The sequence below is a fragment of the Stenella coeruleoalba genome (genome assembly GCF_951394435.1).
Source record: "Stenella coeruleoalba genome assembly, chromosome: 3".
Taxonomy (NCBI): Eukaryota; Metazoa; Chordata; class Mammalia; order Artiodactyla; family Delphinidae; genus Stenella; species Stenella coeruleoalba.
The window spans coordinates 148,741,611-148,762,341 of record NC_137148.1 but is presented as its reverse complement, the minus strand read 5'-3'; the positions used below and the strand labels follow the sequence as shown (position 1 = coordinate 148,762,341).

Genomic DNA, 20,731 nt, shown 5'->3' with positions numbered 1-20,731 from the left:
TTCCCCATATCCCCCTAGAACGCTGACAGCCCACATATTGACAAGTTCTGTTACGGCTACCCACCCCCTCTGCCACTGGACTGCGAGCTCCACTCACCTCCACAGCCACAGACTGTAGCAACTGTGCAGCATCCAGTAAGTCCCTCGTCATCGTTACCATCATCATTAAAGTGGCTAACATGTCCCTCCTGGCTCTGTGTTGTGTCTCAGATGAATGATGTATGATTTATGTACATTAGTTCCTCACAACCATCATGTAAAGTGGATACAATTATCACCCCCATTTTAGGCAAATGAGTTCTGAGAAGTTAACTACTTGCCCTCAAAGTCACGAAGTAAGTGGTGGAGTCTGACTTCAGAGCAGAAGCTCAGAAAAGTGGTCCATTTAAATGAGCTTTGTCATGACCTAGAAATTCCAATCTATCAACACCTGCAAGGTATGAAATCCTTCACTGTATACAGGGTCTGAATGCAGAGAACAAGTGTCAGAGGTTAAAGTGAAAGAGGTAATTACCTGAAGTAGGAGAAACCACATTTAATAGCATCTCATATTTCTTAGCAGGATCCCTCTTCAGTCAGTGCTTTCTCATTAGGACCACTTTATAATGAGGCAGAGTCTTCCAGATCTTGGGCTACCAAGTGCTTCCTAATAGAATAATAAACTATAACAAAATGAATCAATGTCTTTGGGGTATTACCCTGACTGGATCAATAGCTCCATTTCCTTCCACATGAACTGATGAATCTGATCTCTCCAGAAAGCCTTTGAGAAAATTTTCTTTTATCCCACCTTCACTAAATAAACCACATTCAAGTTCACCATTAGAAATCCTTAAAGTGGTAAATATTTCTTGTCACCACTTGACTGTATTAAAAACAGAACTTGGCATTCTAGACTTGATTAGTCAGTTCCTAAATCAATAGACCCCTTCCTCTTGTTAACTATTTGCTCATTTTCACCTTGCCTGGCAGAGGGAAATAATTAAAATCTAGTCCAAGACCTGCGTGTAAATCACCACTTAGAAGACAACTGATCTTGACACTGCATTGTCTCTGAACCTTGATTTCATCACGGAAATAAGGATCTCACCTCCCTTATAAAACTGGGGTGTGGAGAAATGAGACAAGGTCCGCACCACACCCACCAGCTAGGAGATCCTCTCAATAAACATTCCCTCTGCCCCTTCTCTCTCTGGTGAAATGGCAAAAGAGCCCGAAACTAACATATTAAATTAGGTATTGTTTGTATCTGAATAATTCAGCTGTTCTCTGCTATCTCCTATAGCTCATTTTCATAGAGAAACAAAAAAGGGGAAAAAAAAGATATTTCCTCCCTAATAAGCTATTCGGGGCAAGAGGTCATTAGTTCAGGAAAGTTGGTAGAGCTACTAAAACTAGGCCCTAAGGAATGAAGTCATTTAGACCCTCTGGCCATTCCTCTATCTTTGGCTGCTTACTGGCAGTCAGCAGTCCTCTGCTATACATCTGCTGGGCCTGATCAGGGTCCGGAGTCAGCAGAGAGAACGGTCACCCAAATACACAATCTTTATTCTTAAACTGAGGCTTGTATCCTATAACCCATAACATCCATAATGTCTCTTCTCTTTCATGAGCCTTGACAGCAACCTCAAAAGGCAGCCTGTGCCCAGTGTCGGCCTCTGGGCCCTCACAGCTCCCCCCGCCACATCCTTAGCTCTCCAGTCTCCGGAGCAGAAGGCACTTCTCAACACGCAGGCACAGAGCAAGAGGTCACCAGACTGTACAGTTCACGAGGACGAGCATGTCTGCCTTGGTCATGTACTCCTAGCACACAGTCCATTGAAAGCATCAAACATTTGTGGGTTGAAAAACAGCAAGAGATGAAAAAAAATGTGATGCAGTCCAAAGGCCTGCAAAAGACCCCAAACCTTTAAATTTCCCTTTGGAAAAACAAAAACACATTAACAAACAAAAACACAACCAAAACGCTCTCAGTCCTGTCCTGTTCTCTCTCCTTTTGGAGATCCTTCCCCCAAGTCCACAGAAGCCTGAACCCAGGAGAAGGCTGAAATGAAGAGAGGAAAACTGAACAATCTCCTCCCAAATTTGTGGTCATCAGCTGATGTTTTGGTGTCTTGTTGGATCTCTTTTTTTTTTTTTTTTGACGGCCATGTGACCACCAGCACCCTTCTTGACCTAGAAGGGAGATGCGGCCAATAGTGGTTTCTTTAGAGATTAGCATCAGGTTGAGCGGTGAAACAGGCTGAGCAGGTACAACAGAAATGTGGGCCTTGCTTCAATTTCTCACTATCTTTCTTTAAAAAACAACTAGAAGATATTTTTGTATGTTTTTAAGGGGGGAAAAAAAGACTATCTTTTAGAGACACATACTAAACCATTTACAGATGAAATGATACAATACCTGGGAAATGCTTCAAAATAACATGAAAGCAGGAAGAGACAGTTAGGAAGATGGATGAAAGAGGACTGTCCAGGAGCTGATCATTGTTGGAAGCCAGGTGACATGTATGTACATGGGAATTTGCTATACACTACTCTATTATTGAATATGTTTAAACTTTTCCATAATAAGAAATGAAAAAGACTTGGGGGGAAAAACTTTATCCAAAGAGGAAACAAACAAACAAACAAAAAAACCAGTTGGTCACTAAACTTTCCAGCAATGTTCAAGAAAATGGGAGCATCATCTGGGCTGACTCCCACTATTAAGTATTGAGTTTATTAAACAAAATTATAGTTCAGATTATAAAATTCTTCTTTAGAGTTAAACTCAAATTACCATACACCAGTTACACAATGGTTTTCACCTTTTAAGAATCTGTGCTATTTGCAAACTTTTGAATTAATATTTCTATTTGATGATTTTCTTATACCAACAGAATCTTTTGGAAGCCAAATATTAGGCATATTTCATTTTACTTCAAAAACACTGGACAAAAGAAATGTGAAAATGAAGGATCAGGAAAGTTGAGGAGCTTGCCTTAGGTCACACAGCTAGTAAGTGGCAGAGCCATCGTTGAAACTCAGATCAACTCAGATCTGACTTCCATATGATAATTAGGAGGTTTTTCTGAGTAGCAACTGTTCTTACATTGTTTGGTTCTTTTTAAGGTTCTTAGAGACAGTAAGGCTACAGCAGTTATTTTACTGACTAGCACCAGATGCATTCCTCAAAAACACCTGGGAAAACTATTATTAAAAGTATGTTGCATAACATTTAAATATAAATATGGCTTTAAAGTGTATAATACTGAGGAATTAACTATAACTTATTTTAGAGCTAAAAGAAAGCAATGACTGGGATATATCTGGTAAATATGCAGCAAATAGAAAGTGCCCAATCTAAATACTCTACAATATGAAAAGTACTTCTTCAGCTTAAGACTTTAAACTTTAAAAATTCAGTTTGCAAACATGAGGGAGGACCTGTAAGTGACTGATGGAGTTTTTTTCCTTGACATGTAATGAGACCTAAATTCTGTGACCCACAGGCTAAAGTTTGCCTTTTGTAGTACCATTTTGTCACAGAACTTAAAAAAGCACATGTTGTGTACAGGTGTATATTTATAAATGTGACCATTAATAAAATATTTGGAACTGTCATTTACACACTGTTTCTGTTATACCTAAAGTTGAACCTGTTAGTTTGCCTTGAAGTTTAAACAGTTCATGGGTTAAAATGAAGTATAACTATTGGGCTAGTTGCTAATTTGTTTACAATGATAAAAAAATGCATGTTCAGTATCATTCAAAGATTAGCACAGGTCAGAAATACATTATGAATCAAATCAAAACAATTTTTATGAGATATCTACCTATGCCTAGTCCATAACATAGCAGGTACTCAATAAATATATGCTAAATAAATTAATTAAAATATAAAAAACAGAACTTAATTCCAGGATAAAAGCTAAAATATATTCAATTCAAATCTATGGCACCTTTTCCTGTCTTTTAATGAACAAAATCATAAATTCTTCATTAAAGTACAGTCTCCTTCTAAGTGTCCATCGACAGATGAAGGGATAAAGAAGATGTGGCACATATATACAATGGAATATTACTCAGCCATAAAAAGAAATGAAATTGAGTTATTTGTAGTGAGGTGGATGGACCTAGAGTCTGCCATACAGAGTGAAGTAAGTCAGAAAGAGAAAAACAAATACCGTATGCTAACACATATATGGAACCTAAAAAAAAAAAAAAAAAGGTTCTGAAGAACCTAGGGGCAGGACAGGAATAAAGACGCAGACGTAGAGAATGGACTTGAGGACACAGGGAGGGGGAAGGGTAAGCTGGGACGAAGTGAGACTTATATATACTTATATATACTGCCAAATGTAAAATGATAGCTAGAGGGAAGCAGCCGTGTAGCACAGGGAGATCAGCTTGGTGCTCTGTGACCACCTAGAGGGGTGGGATAGGGAGGGTGGGAGGGAGACGCAAGAGAGAGGAGATATGGGGATATATGTATATGTATAGCTGATTCACTTTGTTATAAAGCAGAAACTAACACACCATTGTAAAGCAATTATACTCCAATAAAGATGTTAAAAAAGAAGTACAGTCTCCTTTAATGTATACAAAAACAATCAAATGTTCTAAATTTCTTAAAAATAGGCAAAATCTTTCAAACTACTGAAAGATGCAGGCTGCCAATGCTAATAAATGTTTAGGTATATAAACAATTATTAAAACTTCTCTTCAAGAAAACTGATAATTCTGCTAAATGTTTTATCTGTCCTGGGTTGCATCTAGCTTATTTAAAAGTAGTACTCTGAGAAGTGGAGCATATATGATAAGACAAGCAAAACTAAGGACTGCTCAAAATCTTTCATAGATACCCAAGCTTTTTGTAGTTATTTTAATTTCCTGATTTTACTCAATATTAGAGATTTTAATTTTATTTTAAACAAAAAAATGTAAGCTACCTAATACAGCCACATATTTAAAGTACCTTAGAATAACCCTTCACTGCCAGGTCTGTGTTCTCAAATTTAAGTGACTTGCTCAAGGTCACACAGCTAACTAGAGTTCAGATCAAACGTAAGTCTGTTTGGATCCAGGGCCTGTGCTTCAGTCTACTATATTTTTGGCCTCACACAATAACCTTTCTCAGTAATTATCCAAGTGTTAGCTTCAGAAATTGATTAAAAATAGGATCTATATAGATCTTTTATCTTTCTATTGAGAATTTTCTGAAAACCTTAAAGTGTAACTCCTTCTGTTCCAATATTATACAATAGGATGAGAATCTACGCTAACTTTGAAGTAAAAAATTCTATACTGCTATAAATTTATCATGGTAAAAATATACTTTAATTTCCTCAAGAACAATTTTGTTTGAACAATTAAATACAAAATGACTTTTGTCAGGAAAAATTAAAATGAATGCTCATGTTACAAGCTCCCTGCCTTAAATAGAAATATATTATCTCATCTGTGATGGGACCAAAAACTGAGGTAAAATATAGTGCTGAAAAAATGTGATAATGGAACCTCAAGCTTATTTTCCTTAATAGAAAGAGCAAAAAAGTCGTAAGGAAAATAGATTTAGACTGTAAAATTCAAAATAGGCATATGTTAACTTTAAGACTACTTTTCCATTTCTTTCTCGTGAACACCAACAAAAATTATTCTCAAAAGCATAAACTCATGAACTAAATAACATCTTTCTAGTTGCAACTAGCAACAAGCACATTCACTAGGCTTGCAATAACCAGGTTTTTCCTGAAAGATGTTGGAACAGTGTGTTGATCATATTCCATGGCTTCCCTGAAGACACATCAAAAAATAATCAAAAAACTACCCTGCCCAAGTTTCAAGTCCATCAGAAAAGCAATTAAACCTAGTTAAAAGGCTTTCTACAAAAAGGTGTAAAATGGTATCTGGTAAGCTTTTCCCAAACTTTTCCAATATTTCAATTCTGCTGGAACCAGAACCATCCAACCCATACCTTACAGTTAAAAAAAATTACTTTCCCATCTTCTAATATAGATTAATACAAAGTCAAAGAAAATGTTTCCTATATCCCTTGGGACTATATGAGAAAACAAAAAATGTAACAACGTTGCACTTTAGGTAATTTTAATATTGATAATTCACCATGACTTTCAGACCCGAAGCGATGCAGTAACTTTCTGTTTTCAGATATAAGATGCCATATATAATTTTGAGGATCAATAAACTGAAAACACAAGGAGAGTTATTAAAGTAACATAAATTATTTGCCTGGTTAAGACAACTTAACAAATCCATGGTGACCAAGTAAGAGCAAATGGGCTCCAAATCCTAAAATGTCTCCCTATCAATCAAGTTTTAGGATCATCTTTGTAACAGATTTTGTCTCCCCCCTTTCCTTTTTCTTTTCTTTTTTTTTTTTTCTTTTTGGTCTTCTTCTTGGTTCCTAGCTAATGGAGATGGGGGCATAACTGAGCTGAATATAAGAGAGTACTAGGATATATAGCATACAATTCTCCTTTACATTCCTGTAAGGACAGAAGATCTAGGCACCCCTCCAAAGAACTGCTATATTCAAATTAATTACTGGCAGGTGCCCCAATATATTATTTGGTTTGGACATCAGGATTCCAGGATGTGTTTGGCAGGATGGGTAGGATTTTCCTCCCCTTAATGTAAGGGTCAAATCATGCCTTTAGTCACATAAACATGGCCCTTGTTTCTTCATTTTGAAATTAAGACAATAAAACTAAGCCTCATAGGGTTGAGAAATCCTATACACGAAGTGAGATAACATATGTGAAAGCACGTAGCTCAGTACCTAGTATATAGTACGTACTAAAATCAAACAAAAAAATATTGATTTGAATATTATTTGTTTAATATTTTAAAGTTGACAAATAAATATATTCTATTATTTTCCACTTTTCAAAACTTTATAATCAGCTTTTAATCATCAGGTATCAATGATTCACTGTAAAAATTTTTCTCTCATCTTACACGTTTCCAGGAGGCATTTACCGCTGCCCCCATCTGTAACATGTCTATGTGAAAAGACACTGTAGTATAATGGTTAAAAGCCAAATCTCATGTGTGAATAGTAATAATAACAATAATAATTTCTACTTCATAGGATTGTTGAATGAAGTAAATGAGTTAATACATGTAAAACACTTAGACTATCAAAGGCATGTTAGCTATTATTAAATACATATTAGTTTAGTTGTATCTGAAAACTGGATTTCAGGCATGTTATCTGCATCCACATAATGAAAACTTTAAGCTAAGCAAAAATAACTTAGAAACAAATTTTAATACAAAGAAAATCCCAAAATATAATGCCTGTCATATCAGTTATTTAAAGGATTATTCACATATTTGGAATCTTTGCTCCTGCTCCATAAACATGGGTAAAAGAGAAGGTTAAGATTGGCCCCCAAAATTAATTTAAAATGTCATCATGAATTTTAATTCACTGTATGTATCCAAACCTAAATTAAACAAATGTAAAAACCATTCTGATTCATTTCAAATTAAAATAAACACTGCCCAGTATTAGTTACATTTCAGGTAAATTATTTCCTTTTAATATAATAATTCCATGCTAGCCTTTGATTGAATGCCAATATTATAATATAGCCATGTAAATTCTATCCTGTAATTTCTGTGGTAAATTTTAAGATCTCTCTATAACACCTAAGGAATGCTTTCTAAAAGCAACGGAAATTGAATTACTAATCTATAAAATGTCTTTCCTAAAATTAATAGTGTTTAAGGCAATAAATTTAAATAAGATAGCAGTGTTTAGAAAAAAGTATGGACTGTGATTGCAGCAGTTTAAATTTCACAGTAGCTTGCTTTAGAATCATAAGGAACTTAGGAATCACCTAGGTCACCACCACCCCCAATTTTATGAAGAAACTGAGGTCCCCAAATGCTATGACACTGATAGGGCCAAGACCACAACCTAGGTGTCTGGGCTCCCAGTCAAATAAATGTTTCTTCAAATCTTTTCATATCAGATTTAACCAAGTAATTCATATCAACTCAAAACAGTATTTTTTGCCAAAAAATTATTCAAAAGAATAATTCTCTAAAACACACACACACAGAACTGCATTCATTTAAGTAAGCACCACGGTACTCAGTTTACTAACTTCTTATATTTTCAAAACCCTATTAGGAATTTCTTGTCATAAAGATCCTTTTCAAATCACTTATTTTTATTGTGACTTACAACTCAACCCAATGCTTGCTCTCAGCTCCCCATCTCCCAACCTCTCTCTTTCTCTCTCTTCACTCTCTCACACACAGAAATATACACACTCTCCTAAAAATGGTGGGGATGGTGAACAGAAAGCAACAACTTAGTTTCTAATCCTACCAAATTTCAGCCAGGTATATTGACTCATCCATTTTCCATTCTCAGCATAACAGACAACAATTCTAAGGGAAGAGTTAGTTTCTAACAGTATCTTTTAGTATCAATCTTAGTCTACTATTATTTCATACACCAGCTTAATCTCTAAGAAACCATCTGATTAAAAAAATTTCACATGTTAAACACATCCCATTAGCTCCATAAAAATATTAGTAATGTGCATATACATATAGTTTATACATTTTCTGAAATTTTTATTTTTCCCAAAGCAAACCTTTATCAAAAGTCAGTAAACTGAGAATGGAAAACTAACTATGAGGTCACATAAATTCATTCTGTCACTTTATAAGTAGCAAAATAGAAAAGAAAAGTATTTTTAATTCTGAGCCAATCTTAACCCAGTTAAAATGTTGAGAATGCCGTCTTAGATTTTTTTCAATTAGGAATATATAAATAATTCATAAAAGTTACCTTTGCATTAAATTTCCCTTAAATTTATGTTCAAAGGAATATCAAAACCAACTTTTTATAAACAGACTTCATGGGATTGCCAATGTCTTCAACAGCCTTTCACCTGACCACTAAAGCATGATAATTGCTCTCTTCAGTTTGAGTAAAAACCCGTTCTAAAAACAAAAGCCAACAGCTTTTTTTATACCTGGGCAAAAAAATTATTGAAAAAAAATTTTTTTAACTAGATTTCACCAAATATTTTAAGATACATCCTAATCATTATACCTGAATCCTTAGAGAAGGGATATTTAATTCCTTGGAATGACACAGGGTTCTCTTAGCAAACTTCCCCTCCCTCTGAGCAAATTATTAATTAAAACAGATAATTCTACTTGTGTTGACATCATATATGGAGACATTGCAATTATTTTGAAATCTGTCTGAGCCTTTGCCGAAAGATCTCTAAAATAACCCTCTAGATATAGCACATGTGTATGCCTACACATGTATGTAGCATTTTTTAATCCTTGCTTTTTAACCTAGAGTTTGTACTCTTATCAGCTGTGTGCTCTTGGGCAAGTTATTATATCTTGCTGATACTCAATTTTCTCATCTCTAAAATGGGGATAATAACAGAACTTATCTTGTGGCGTTTGTTCTGAGGACTGATTCAATGTTAGCTTAAAACCCATATAAATTTCCTAAACACATATAAATGATCATACCCCCAAAGTATACAAATTTAGTGGGGCATCTGACGTTCAGTTAACTATGAAATTCCCTTTATCCTATGTCTATCAACTAGACTGGCTGCTCATTAATTAAAAAACATGAAACAATGTGACTCTTGCAGAATAAGGATACACTGGTGGCAAGAAAGACAAGTGATCTTTGCCTGGGTCTATTTTTAGGAATGGTTTAATTATCTACACCCCCAGTATTAACACGGGAAAATAAACAAATGGGTGAAAGGCATCATAAAAGACTCACTCTGAGATCAACAGTTTCATAGTATGCAAAAATAATTGGGGATGAAGAAAATATTTAGATCATTTCTCTAGCAGTCCTTACTGACACAAGGCAGGCCAGAATTTGCAAAAAGGTTTAACAGGAATTGATGAATTCAAACTGTTCAGACCGCAGGGTTCAGAGAGGTTTCAGGTTTAAAATATAACCAGTGAGAAAACTATAATTCAATAGCTGGTTTTCAGTGAATCACTACCTTACAGCGGACAAAAATTAATTTGCGAGGTTATATAGTTATGCAAACGGGTAGAAAATGCTCATCAGTTTCCACAATGAAATATATTTATATCTACATTATTTATTCTCACTTAAATAAGTAGGGAAAAACCAACCACGATTCTCTTGTCAGGCTAGAAAGGTATTATAGTTAATAATCATGACATCACTAGCTACCTGGTATTCATAATTATGATAATTTATACGATCATCTAGGGGAAGATAACAATTAGAAATTTACCAAAAAAAAAAGCTGAATATTTTGTTCCAAATTATACTCCTCTCCTGCCAAAATCATGCCTGGTAATTAACTCATTTTCTAAGAAGAGCTCTGATATGAATACAGACAATTCAAACTCTCTTCGTTACATAGATATTACACCCTGCCGTTTCCTTATTTCATCTTAATCTATTAATGGAACATAATCTTACCGGAAAAGGAAAAATGTTGTCAGCCCTGTTCAAGCTATCTTCCATCCAGGATTTAGGAGCAAAGGCAGAGCTGGGGCGAGCGTACTTCTGGAGCTGAATATGATTGCTTGCAAAATTTTTCTTCAAAGGCGAGATGGAGTTCAGGGGCGTTATTCCTCCATTCAGCCCTCTGCGGTGATCTCGGCCTTGGGAACCTCCCCAGCCACCATATCCACCACCTCCTGGGCTCCAGGAAGAAGACGGTGTAGGAGAGGGGCTCTGGTAGCTGCTCCATGGAGAGGGGGGCTTGTTAAGATTATTCGCCAAATGAGGCAGCTGGTTAAAAGCAGCATTTCTATGTGTGAAAGGTGGGGGATGGGGACTGGCAGGAGACCTCCTTTGCTGCTGATGCTGGCTGTGATGATGCTGGAAATGAGGGTGATGGGGGTGGTGCTGTGAGAGAGGCCCGATCTGAGGAGAGAAACTGCCTCCAAAGCCAGGGCTGACATGATGGGGAAAATTTTGAAACAACAGAGCACCGTTATTAGCCGAAGCAGCCGGGACCCCTCCCTGGTGAAAGAAACTTGCATCTTCATTGATGATTGTAGAGGAAGAAGGCGCTATCGCTGCTGACCAGTTACTGAAACCAGTAAGAGACGACGCGCTAGATGTCAAGGGTTGGGTTGAAGTACCTAGCCCCGTGGCTTCTTGATAATCAAACCCTGTCAACACTGGTGATTCGATTCTTATTTTCTCCTTCCCGTTGCCGTTTTCTGAAGAATTGTCCCCTTGATTTTCTTCAGATTTTGCCTTCTCAGTTTCAGGCAGTATTCCAGCTTCCTGACCTGGACTGGGGGAGAGCTGCTGCTTTTCTAAAGGGTCTTGCTGTTCCTGTTGCTGACTTTTTGCCTTTTCTGATCCCAAGATCTCATCCTGAATGTTATGGGTAGCCGGGGCAGGAAAGAGCCAAGCGGACCCGGCACTGCTGCCATTGGCAGCTGTGTTATTATTTATAAAAGCAGCGGGGCTGGGGGTGGCATTTTGGTGATGGTGTGGAGGCTGCAGATGTGGATGGAATCTGACTGGAAAAGCAGATTTATTCCCAGTATTGCTTTGCACTAGCACTCCAAACCCGTAATCCCCCATTTATTATTTTTAGGCTCAGAATCTTATGATAAAAAAAAACAACAACCTGATGTCTCACGCCTTTGTATCCTCTACCCCAAATTTAAGTTACTTGTTTGAAATGTCTTATTTTTAGCTAGCTCAAAGATCGCAGCTTATCACCCTAAATAGTTCAGATTTGGAATTCTGGTCTCTGAAAGAAAAAAACTAAAAAAAAAAAAAAAAGGTCTTAAAACATTGACATGAATCCAACTTATTCTAGGAGGGAATAAAAACGAAGAGGGTAAAAATCAAGTCTTTGGTTAGTAAAATAGGCGCTTTCTTTTTCCAAAGGAAAACGTACATGAATGACAAAAACACAGCTTCTCAAGCATCTATGGATGTAGAAGAATAAGCATTGCGCGGAGTAAAAATATATATATATATAATTTAACAATCACATATGGTCTTCTTCAGCAGTTTAGATTCACTCACATAAAAATTAGAATAGGGCTAAGGGGAGAATACGTTCTTTTCTTGGCAGCTTGGTTAAAAAAAATCAGGAATAATTTAAGAACATTATATATTATATATTTATATATATAGATTATATTAGGTTATTTGGGGTGGGAGGCGAATTCCTGGTTGCGGGAGAGGAAATCAGCATTGACTAATGGAAAGATGATTGCAGGGAAGTTTCTGCTGTTCCTGGTCCTGTTTCTGATCTTTCACGGGGTGCAGTTTTGGCCTCTGGGGCTGTTCCTGAAGCTCTGGGTGCAGATCTTGCTGCGGTCGCTGTTCCTGGGGCTCCCCCCGGCCTCCTCTCCCCCATGAAATGGGTTGGAAACACCCGTTTCTCCCTCTTGGGGGTGTCGCGATCAGGACGTATTAGAGAGACTCGACGAGGACAAGCTGGCGGCCCCGGGGTGCGGGGACCAAGGGGTCGACCTGGAAGGTCCTGCGGTTTCGGCCTCTACCCCTCTCTGCGGCTCCGGGGTTTTTTTCCCTCATGGGACCCAGGGGCGGTTTGTTCAGTTCTCTCAGTTCGATTCTCCGCAGGGGGGAAAAAAGAGGAAAAATAGGAAAACCCCACCAGCGTAGTTACTCTAAAAGAGAAGGGCCTTCCCCCCTTTGCTCGCTCTCTCACTTTTTTCCCCCAGATTTTTTTAAAAACTGTAATTTAGAAGGCTTTTGTTTCTCCTCACGGTTGCTGGGCCGTCGTCGCCGCCGCCGTCGCTTTACCCCGGTCCCGCAGTCCCCGCTGTCGTAGTTGCGGACTCCGCCTGGCTCTTCTTCTCTCCTCCTTCCTCCTCTGCTGTCGCCGCTGCCGCCGCCGCCGCCGCCGCTGCCACCGCCTCCCGGTGCCCGGGTTCAGCAGCCGCGGCTGAGTCCTTCTCCTTAGGACCGAGCCGAGTGAAATGACAACCAGCTGGAAAGACCGAGAGACACTTCCGGTTCGAAGAGGGAGGGGTGGGTTAGCGCAGACACCCCGCCCACCTGCCGAAAAGCCAATCAGCTGCTAGAATTCAGATTAGGCCACACCCCTCGGCTCAGGCGCCCTCCCAGGAAGGTCGAAAAGTTATCTCGAGAGACGCCCCTTCCGTCTGCGCCTCGCCCAGTGAGGCCTGGCGCCTGGAACCCGCTCCCCCGATCCAGAGTGAGCGCAACTGGTCGCCATCTTTAGTGTGGGCAAAGGGCTCCTGCGCGGTTTATCTCGCCTAACCACGCTCTGCAGGAGGAGTATAGCGGGACGCGTGGAAGAGAACGGATTCCTCTAGCACTGCGGTAAAGAGTCCAGGTGTGGGAGATCGGTGGGGCAACCCCTGAAACCGCGGATGAACGGGAGGACTGCCCATAGTAAACGTGGTTCCCCAGGCATCACGTGCTTTGACCGGAGCTCCTCCCCAGAGGGATCTGGAAGAGGAGGCGGGTTTTCCCGGCAGCTGTGCGGTGCCTGGAGTTGCGTATGTCCTTGTGCTGAATGTAGACCTCACGCGGGACTCTCCTTTCACCTTCCATTCCCCCACCCCCACTCCTCCTGCTTAGTTTAGGCTCCCGTCTGGTGCAGTCTCAGGCACAAAGATACAGCTGCTGTAAACGTCTGTGGCTGAGCCCTCATTCCCATCCGGCTCTAGTGCACCCTTCTCGCTTACTAGAGGGACATTTCCAAAACGAAAAGCTTGTTAGGGTCCTCACCTGCTCAGACCTCTCTGCGACTGCCCACTACCTCCTTGAAAAAGACCAAACTTTTTAGTCTGGTGTTCAAGGCTTTTCCACTCTGGGGGCAGTATATCTTAACACCTCGTCTGCCTCCAACCGCCTCACGCCAAGGTGCTCCAAATATAATCTCAGCGCCTTTTAACCTTCCCTTTCCTCACTTCTCCACCTGGTAAACTCCTATTTAGTTTTAGGAATCGGTTCAAAAGCTGCCAACTCTGTCTTCCGAGCTCTCTCTTACGAACGTCCATGGCCCAGTGTACATCTCATGCTTCTTTATCACCCTCTATTGTAATGGTTGCTTATGTCTCCTGGACCTGTGGTCCACTGTGGGCTCTTTGAGGAGGGAATCTTGTAGATAGGAGTCATCAGTGAATGAATGCTGAAGAAATGAGTGAACAAACCAACTACAATGAAATCTTTCCTGAATGACAGTCCCTTTTCCAAATCTGAATAATTTCATTCCTTATGCCATTTGGTTTGGGACTCACATCTCTCAAACTTTAATCATTTAGATTGTTCATTTGCTGCTCAAGGGCTCCATGTCTTGTTCATATTTGTACGTTCTCACCACTATGACCACCATCAGGACCTAGATTAATGCCTTGCTCTCAGCACTCGCTCTAAAGATGTTGAATAAGTGAGTGTTTTCCTTTAGTAGAAAACGAGAAATGAAAAGAAATCAGAGGAGAGCCACGAGTGACTATGGCAAGAGTCGGGAATAAAAAAGGGAGAGATCAAAGACTTTTAAGAAGAATCTCATGAAAAAAGATGGCTTCCATTTCATTTCCCTAGCCTTTCTTCAATGACCCCAACTTCTGCTGTTTAAGTTTGTCAGTCCTCCCATACTTCCATGTAGAACACCTGTTTGGGACCTTAATCGGTGATTTTTTTGTCTTTTCATTGTGCCATGAACATGAGTCTTGTCTCTGTAACTCTACTTTGAGTTCCTTAAGTGTTAGGGATTGGGTCTGATTCTGCTGTTTATTCCCCACAACTGGACATACCTTGAGACTTAGCTGGTTCAGTTAGGTGTCACTTCCTCCAAAATGAGTTCCCTGACTGCTCCTTTTTGTAGCATCTTACAGATTCCTCTCATTTACTCACTGCTGGTTGTCAGTGAGTTAGTTTTTTCACGAGCAGAGCTTGTGTCTGATTTATCTGTGTGTCCCCAGTGGCCATCAGAGGGTCTGGCACAGAGCAGACTCAGGACATGTTTATCGAATGAATGAATGAATGAATCTTCAATGTCCAGTAGATGGTTGAGAGTCTTTTGGGGCTGCCAATTCTTAGTGACTAAACTGGCTGCCATATTTGAAGGAAAGAGGGCTATCTTTAGAACCAAACAGGTAATTTGAATTCCAGATCTGCTACATCCTAGTTGTAGAGCTCTGGGCATCACCACTACAAGCCCCTGGTTCCTCATAGATAAAATGTGAATGATATTCCTCCCTGGCTAGGAGGTGGTAAATTACGTGAGATACAAGTGAAGTGCTGGGCTCATAAGAGGTTTCAAAAATGTCAGTTCCTCATTAACATATGAAGCGCAGAGAACCACTTCTCAAGTGCCTTTTGCCTAGAAGCTGCATGCATGAGTGAATCCAGGAACCTATGTTGGTTTGTAGAGGGAGGAGACACACCAGAGCCATAGTCAGGGTGCTGCTAGGTCAGCCTGATCTTTTAAGGCTATATCAAGCATGGGCAGTAGGTTTGGGCTGGGCTGAAGCTAAAATGATCTCTGCAGACATCAGGTTCCTGGCTAGGGATTAGGAGCATGGGAGAAGGAAGCGGGAAGCAATTCTCTAGAGTCAGTTGCCTACTCAGAAACCCAGGATACCCAGCTCAGGGCTGCCCTCCTTGAAAACATTCTGGCCTCAGAAACTGTCCCAGGTAACCATGACAACAATTCAGCAGCTCTATTTAGGATTTCCAAAGAGATCAACAGTTGCAGATGAGTGCTGGCTTGAACACTTTGCTGGCAGAAGAGAGCACCTCCCATGAAACATGCTCACTGGGAAGCCTCCAGGTTGCAGAGAAAGCAAGCTCTCCCTGGACATTAAGGTGCTACCAGATTTTTTTTTTTAATTAAAAAGATTTTTTTTAAAACCCTCCCTCCCTGTCCATTAAGGGCTGACACACCTTCAGAAAAGTTGTAGGCTAGTGAATGGACCCTGCTGGCTACAGCCCAGCCCCCTCTGGGGTTTGAGGTCAACCACACCCCAAAGTCGGAGCCTCCCAGGAAGCAGGGCCCTAATATTTCCTTCATCAGCCTCTCTTAAAGCTTGGCAGGCAATATAAATCTCACTTCATAATCACACAGAGTGAACTCTTCCCCATGCTAGCTAATGTCCTCCACCACTGCCCTTGAAGCACACACTGTCTTCTCCCAACAGCACACACCCAAGCTCCCCAGGGGCCTGTCTAATGACTTTAGCAATCAGGGCCACCACCCATCGTTGCCCAGGTTGTGCACTGTGCAACTCCATAAGGCACCACAGACTATGATGTGAATACCCATCCCCCTGTTGCACAATGCAGTGGCCCTGCTTTGGTTCATTTCCATGAGACACCGAGGCACATTATGGAAATATGACACTCATACACAAAGCCACCAGATACTACCATAAATTACATGAACACATGCTCATCACACGGAGAAATATGTAAAGCAGTTGATCTTTTTAGATTTGGTGGCCCAGGAGCTTTCTCTAATGGAACTGAAGGACACCGTGTCCTTGGTGTTGTTTTGGGTAGGGAGCTGTAGTGAGAAGACAAGTCCGGGCACGTACATGGTCCAGTCCCCTAAGAGATTAATACCCAGCAGTTATTTTGCTTAGCAGCGTTAATAAGGATTCTAACATAGTAGAGGAATATATATGTTACGGAAACGAAAAACATATAATATTAATATTCAAAAGCAGGTCTTGTGAAGGTAGGGGAAGAGGGAAGGATGGAATTACTTTTGCAATATCCTCTTTTCCAAAACTACTTGAAAGCTCACTACCAGAAGGCAAGACAGACAGAAAGAGAACCACGTCCTGAAGGCAGGTTTTATTAAACCCACCTCTGATCTTCACCCTGTTTCAGTGTTGGAAAGCAGGCACATTTACTTAGAAAGCACCATTGGTTTTTTTACAGTTAATTGCTGGGTTACATTTTCTCCTTTTGTTTGTTGTTTTATAACCTGCAAAAGCCCTCTGCATTTTAAATACTGTTTTCTTCCTGCTTTCCCACTTAAGGTGTTGTCATTAACATGGAGTCCATAGTTAACAATCCATTTTGGTGGGGAGCGGTGAAGTCAGTTCTTCCAACGCAATGTCACTGAACAAAAGGTTTGGAAAGGTCCAGGACAGAGACGCGCTTCACTTGATTTCGCCATATCCCGGCAAAGATTTAGGTGAGCTGGAATGGAGGGTTGACCTTCCAAACTGTGACATGTATCACATGGGATGACTTGGATTCTTTTGTGGTTCCAGCCACATATGTGGATGGGCTGTTGACCTAGATTACCCCTGGCTGTTTTGATTGGACACACTTCACTTCCCTGTATCAAAACCATGGCCAGGCTGCCAAACAGCCACCATCTCACACTCTGTGGCTAGACTAGAGGATCTTCACCTACGATGCTGGAAAAAGAAGAGCTTTTTGGAGCTCACAGGGAAGCTACAGAGATCAGAGATCTGGGAGTCAGAGACCAAAATTTTAGCCCCAACATAGCCTTGAGCTCACAGGCACTGGTCCAGTGTGTCCAATGATTTCCTTTCAGCCAGAATTTTTACTGCCAAAGGAGTTTCACTTTGGAACCCGTAAGCAGTAAAGTTTCAGAGAAAGTCATCTATATAAAAAAATACTAAAGATGGTTCTTTCCTTTTATGTCCAAATTTCTTGCTCCCCTATTCTTGGAGCATATATATATATATATATATATAACTAAAGAACAATTATAAGAGTTGATTCGTAAGCATCCAACCTCAAACTTTAGCATGCAGTCCCCATGGGAGCCCATCAAATGCAAATTCCCAGGCCCTGCCCCCACGATATTCTGATTGTTTTCTCATAGTATTTTCTCATAAAGTTATAAGGTACTAAAGATTTTCTCATAATAATGCAAAAGCACAGAAAATCCAAATGAAGCATGCCAAAAAGAAGTGTCTTTCTCACATGAAAGAAGTTTGCAAGAGTCCATATAGCGCTGGTGGGGTAGTTTCAAGAAGTCATCAGAAACCAGGGTTCCTTTTATTTCATTGCTTTTCCCTCCTCAGAATTCAGCTTCTACCTAGGATCTAAGATAGTTGATCTAGCTCCAGCTATCACGTCTGTATTTCAGACCAAAGGAAATAGAAGAAGATGAAGAAGGACACAACCGTTCTTTGAGGGAACTTCAGAAGACATACACATCACTTTCGTTCTCTTCTCATTGGCCAGAATTTGGCCATATGGGCACACCTAATGGCAAAAGAAGTTGGGAAGGATAGTCTTTATTTCATGCTTTATGTATTAAGCTAAAAATGTATATTCTATTATCAAAGGAGCAAAGGGAGGTGGATATTGGGGGTGGGGCATGTAGACCAGAGAGGTTTCATGACTACCTGAGGTCTTATAGCCAAGTCAATGCCCTCATTTTGCAGTTGAGGAAACTGAGGCCCAGGGAAGGGCCTTGTCTAGTATAACTCAGTTATTTTGCCCAGGTATCTTGACTCAAAACTCTTCCCTCTACTCGGTGGTCCTCAAATTTTAGTAAGCATCAGAGTCACCTGGAAGACTAGTTAAACTGGAATTTCTGATTAAATAGGTATGGGATAGAGCCAAGAATTTTCCTTTTTTTCTTTTTTTTTTCATTGCCCTATTACTTTTATTTTTTTAAATTTTTATTGGGGTATAGTTGCTTTATCATATTGTGTTAGTTTCTGCTGTACAGCAAAGTGAATCAGCTATACGTATACATATCCCTCTTGTTTGGATTTCCTTCCTGGACCGGCTCACTGAATTTTTCTAAGTAGAGAATCTAATGACCTTACTCCATTGCTTAAATACTTTCAAGTGGCTTCCTTATGTATTCAACTCTATTTTTCAAACTTGAGTGATTTTCATTCCAGCATCCCAGTTTTTGCCATATGGATGTAGTTCCTGCATTGTCATTCCTTTAACATTTTTTATAAACTGGTTTATCTTTAAAAAAACAAACAAATAAATATGCAGTCAAGACAACTTGATTAGCCACCCGAAATGCTATAACCAAAAGGTAATTATCACATTTAAAATAATGAAAACAAAATAATGGTATTGAATTGCTCCTAGATCCTGTGAGTATATCACCGGCCCTAAGTCTGAGGCTTTCTTTCTCTTTGTTAAAAAGGAAGATTAATAAGGTTAGAGAGAGGTGCTAAAGACTTACTAGCCCAACCTGGAAAGGTCGTCTTTACCTAATGAGAAGGGCTGAAAAAGAATGGAAAAGGAGCGAAATTTCTCATTGTGTGATTCAAGATTATATACCGTCTTGTCTGTGTACCACCTACAACTATCTCATATACCCCACTGGGAAGGGACCCATTCTCTGGAAGGCACTGCCAGACTCCTGAGTGTGGCACCCCATGCACCTGGTGAACTGGCACCTGCCTAACATTTTAGCATCATCTCCTGCCACTCTCTGAGAGCACTGTTCCAACCATTCTGAAAAACTTGAGGTTCCAAGTACTTACAATGTCATGAATACTATTTGCTGGAAGTAACAGAATGCATGAGTAAGAGTGACAAACAGTAAGTGGTGATTTTTCTCACACATCAAGAAGTCTAGAGGTGAGCAGTTGCTGATGCTGGCTGGTCAAGTATGACAGGGCTGTGGATCGGAATCTCTGGATGTTCTTGGCCTCACCTTCAGGGTCTTAAGATGTCTGCCACAGCCCCAGTCATCACACCATGACATTCAGAAGCAAGACACAGAGGGCTTCAAAGAGCTGAGAGTTTCTGGTCACGAGCTTTCCTCTGATCAGGGAGGAAAGGTCTACCTCAAGGACCCTCCAAGCACACTTCCTGTTATATGTTTTTGCTCAGGATGGGGTCACATGCCTTGATCTAGACGAGATCTGGGCCCACCTTCCCTGAGACCAAAGGATCCCAATGTGAAACAAACAGAATCAGAATTCTGCTAGTGAAGGAGCAGGAAAGTCTTTGGAGGAATCAACAAGCGTGTCCTATGCTCACCGCACAACTTTCTTAGGCCTTTCAGTGTATGTCTGTCTGCCAAGAACAGCTATCTCGTTTGCCAGGGGAGATGGGACTCAAGCACCCTCACTGCCTTCTCTGACCCCCCCAGCAGAGGTGGGCATCTTCTTCCAGGTTGGCACAGACACTTGGCCACATAACTATTTATGTAATTGGCTATTTAGATCCACCCACTGGAGTTGCTCCTCCAGGTCAGGCACTTTTCTTTCTGTTGTGGAACCCCTAAGCCCGGCATTATGCCCAGCACACAGTAGGCCTTTAATGAGTGTTTAAGGTTGAATTAATCAGTTTTCTTTCCTCTTGTTATACAAGTCATAAGGAAGTCCGAAGTAATAAATGTTAGGTTGACTTTAACAACAAGCCTTGGAAAATTTGGGGAATCTCCTAATAGCGTACATCAAGTTTCTATTGGCATAGCATAAAACTTCTACCACACTGCTGATCTTTTGGTGAATCAGTGGCTTTATAAACTTAGTAAACCATTTCAGTCTTGTGTAAAACACATTGTACAGGGTAATAGCTTCATTTGGCCAAGTCATCTTAGGTGCAGTTCCACGATTGCATAAAGCTAGTCTTTATTGATATACCCTCCATGTTAAACAGCCTGTTAATGAAGTGTGCCTTGAAGCCATTGAATAGTGCAGATACACACACGTACACACACACACAAAGTTATCACCACCTGAAAACAATGGCAGAGGCAGTAATTGTATAATGTTAACGAACAATATCACATACAAT

The 20,731-nt window shown here is 40.1% G+C and overlaps 1 protein-coding gene across 2 annotated transcripts in view; it reads right to left on the bottom strand.

The window, feature by feature from the left end:
• CPEB4 (cytoplasmic polyadenylation element binding protein 4) overlaps positions 1–12,961 on the bottom strand; it is a 60,657-nt gene extending 47,696 nt beyond the window's left edge. For both annotated transcript variants that reach the window (XM_079915356.1, XM_079915357.1), the window contains exon 1: positions 10,469–12,961. In XM_079915356.1, coding sequence (XP_079771482.1) covers positions 10,469–11,593 — 1,125 coding nt within the window. In that variant the 5' untranslated portion in view covers positions 11,594–12,961. The remainder of the gene's footprint in view (positions 1–10,468) is intronic.
• Positions 12,962–20,731: the final 7,770 nt, after the last annotated feature.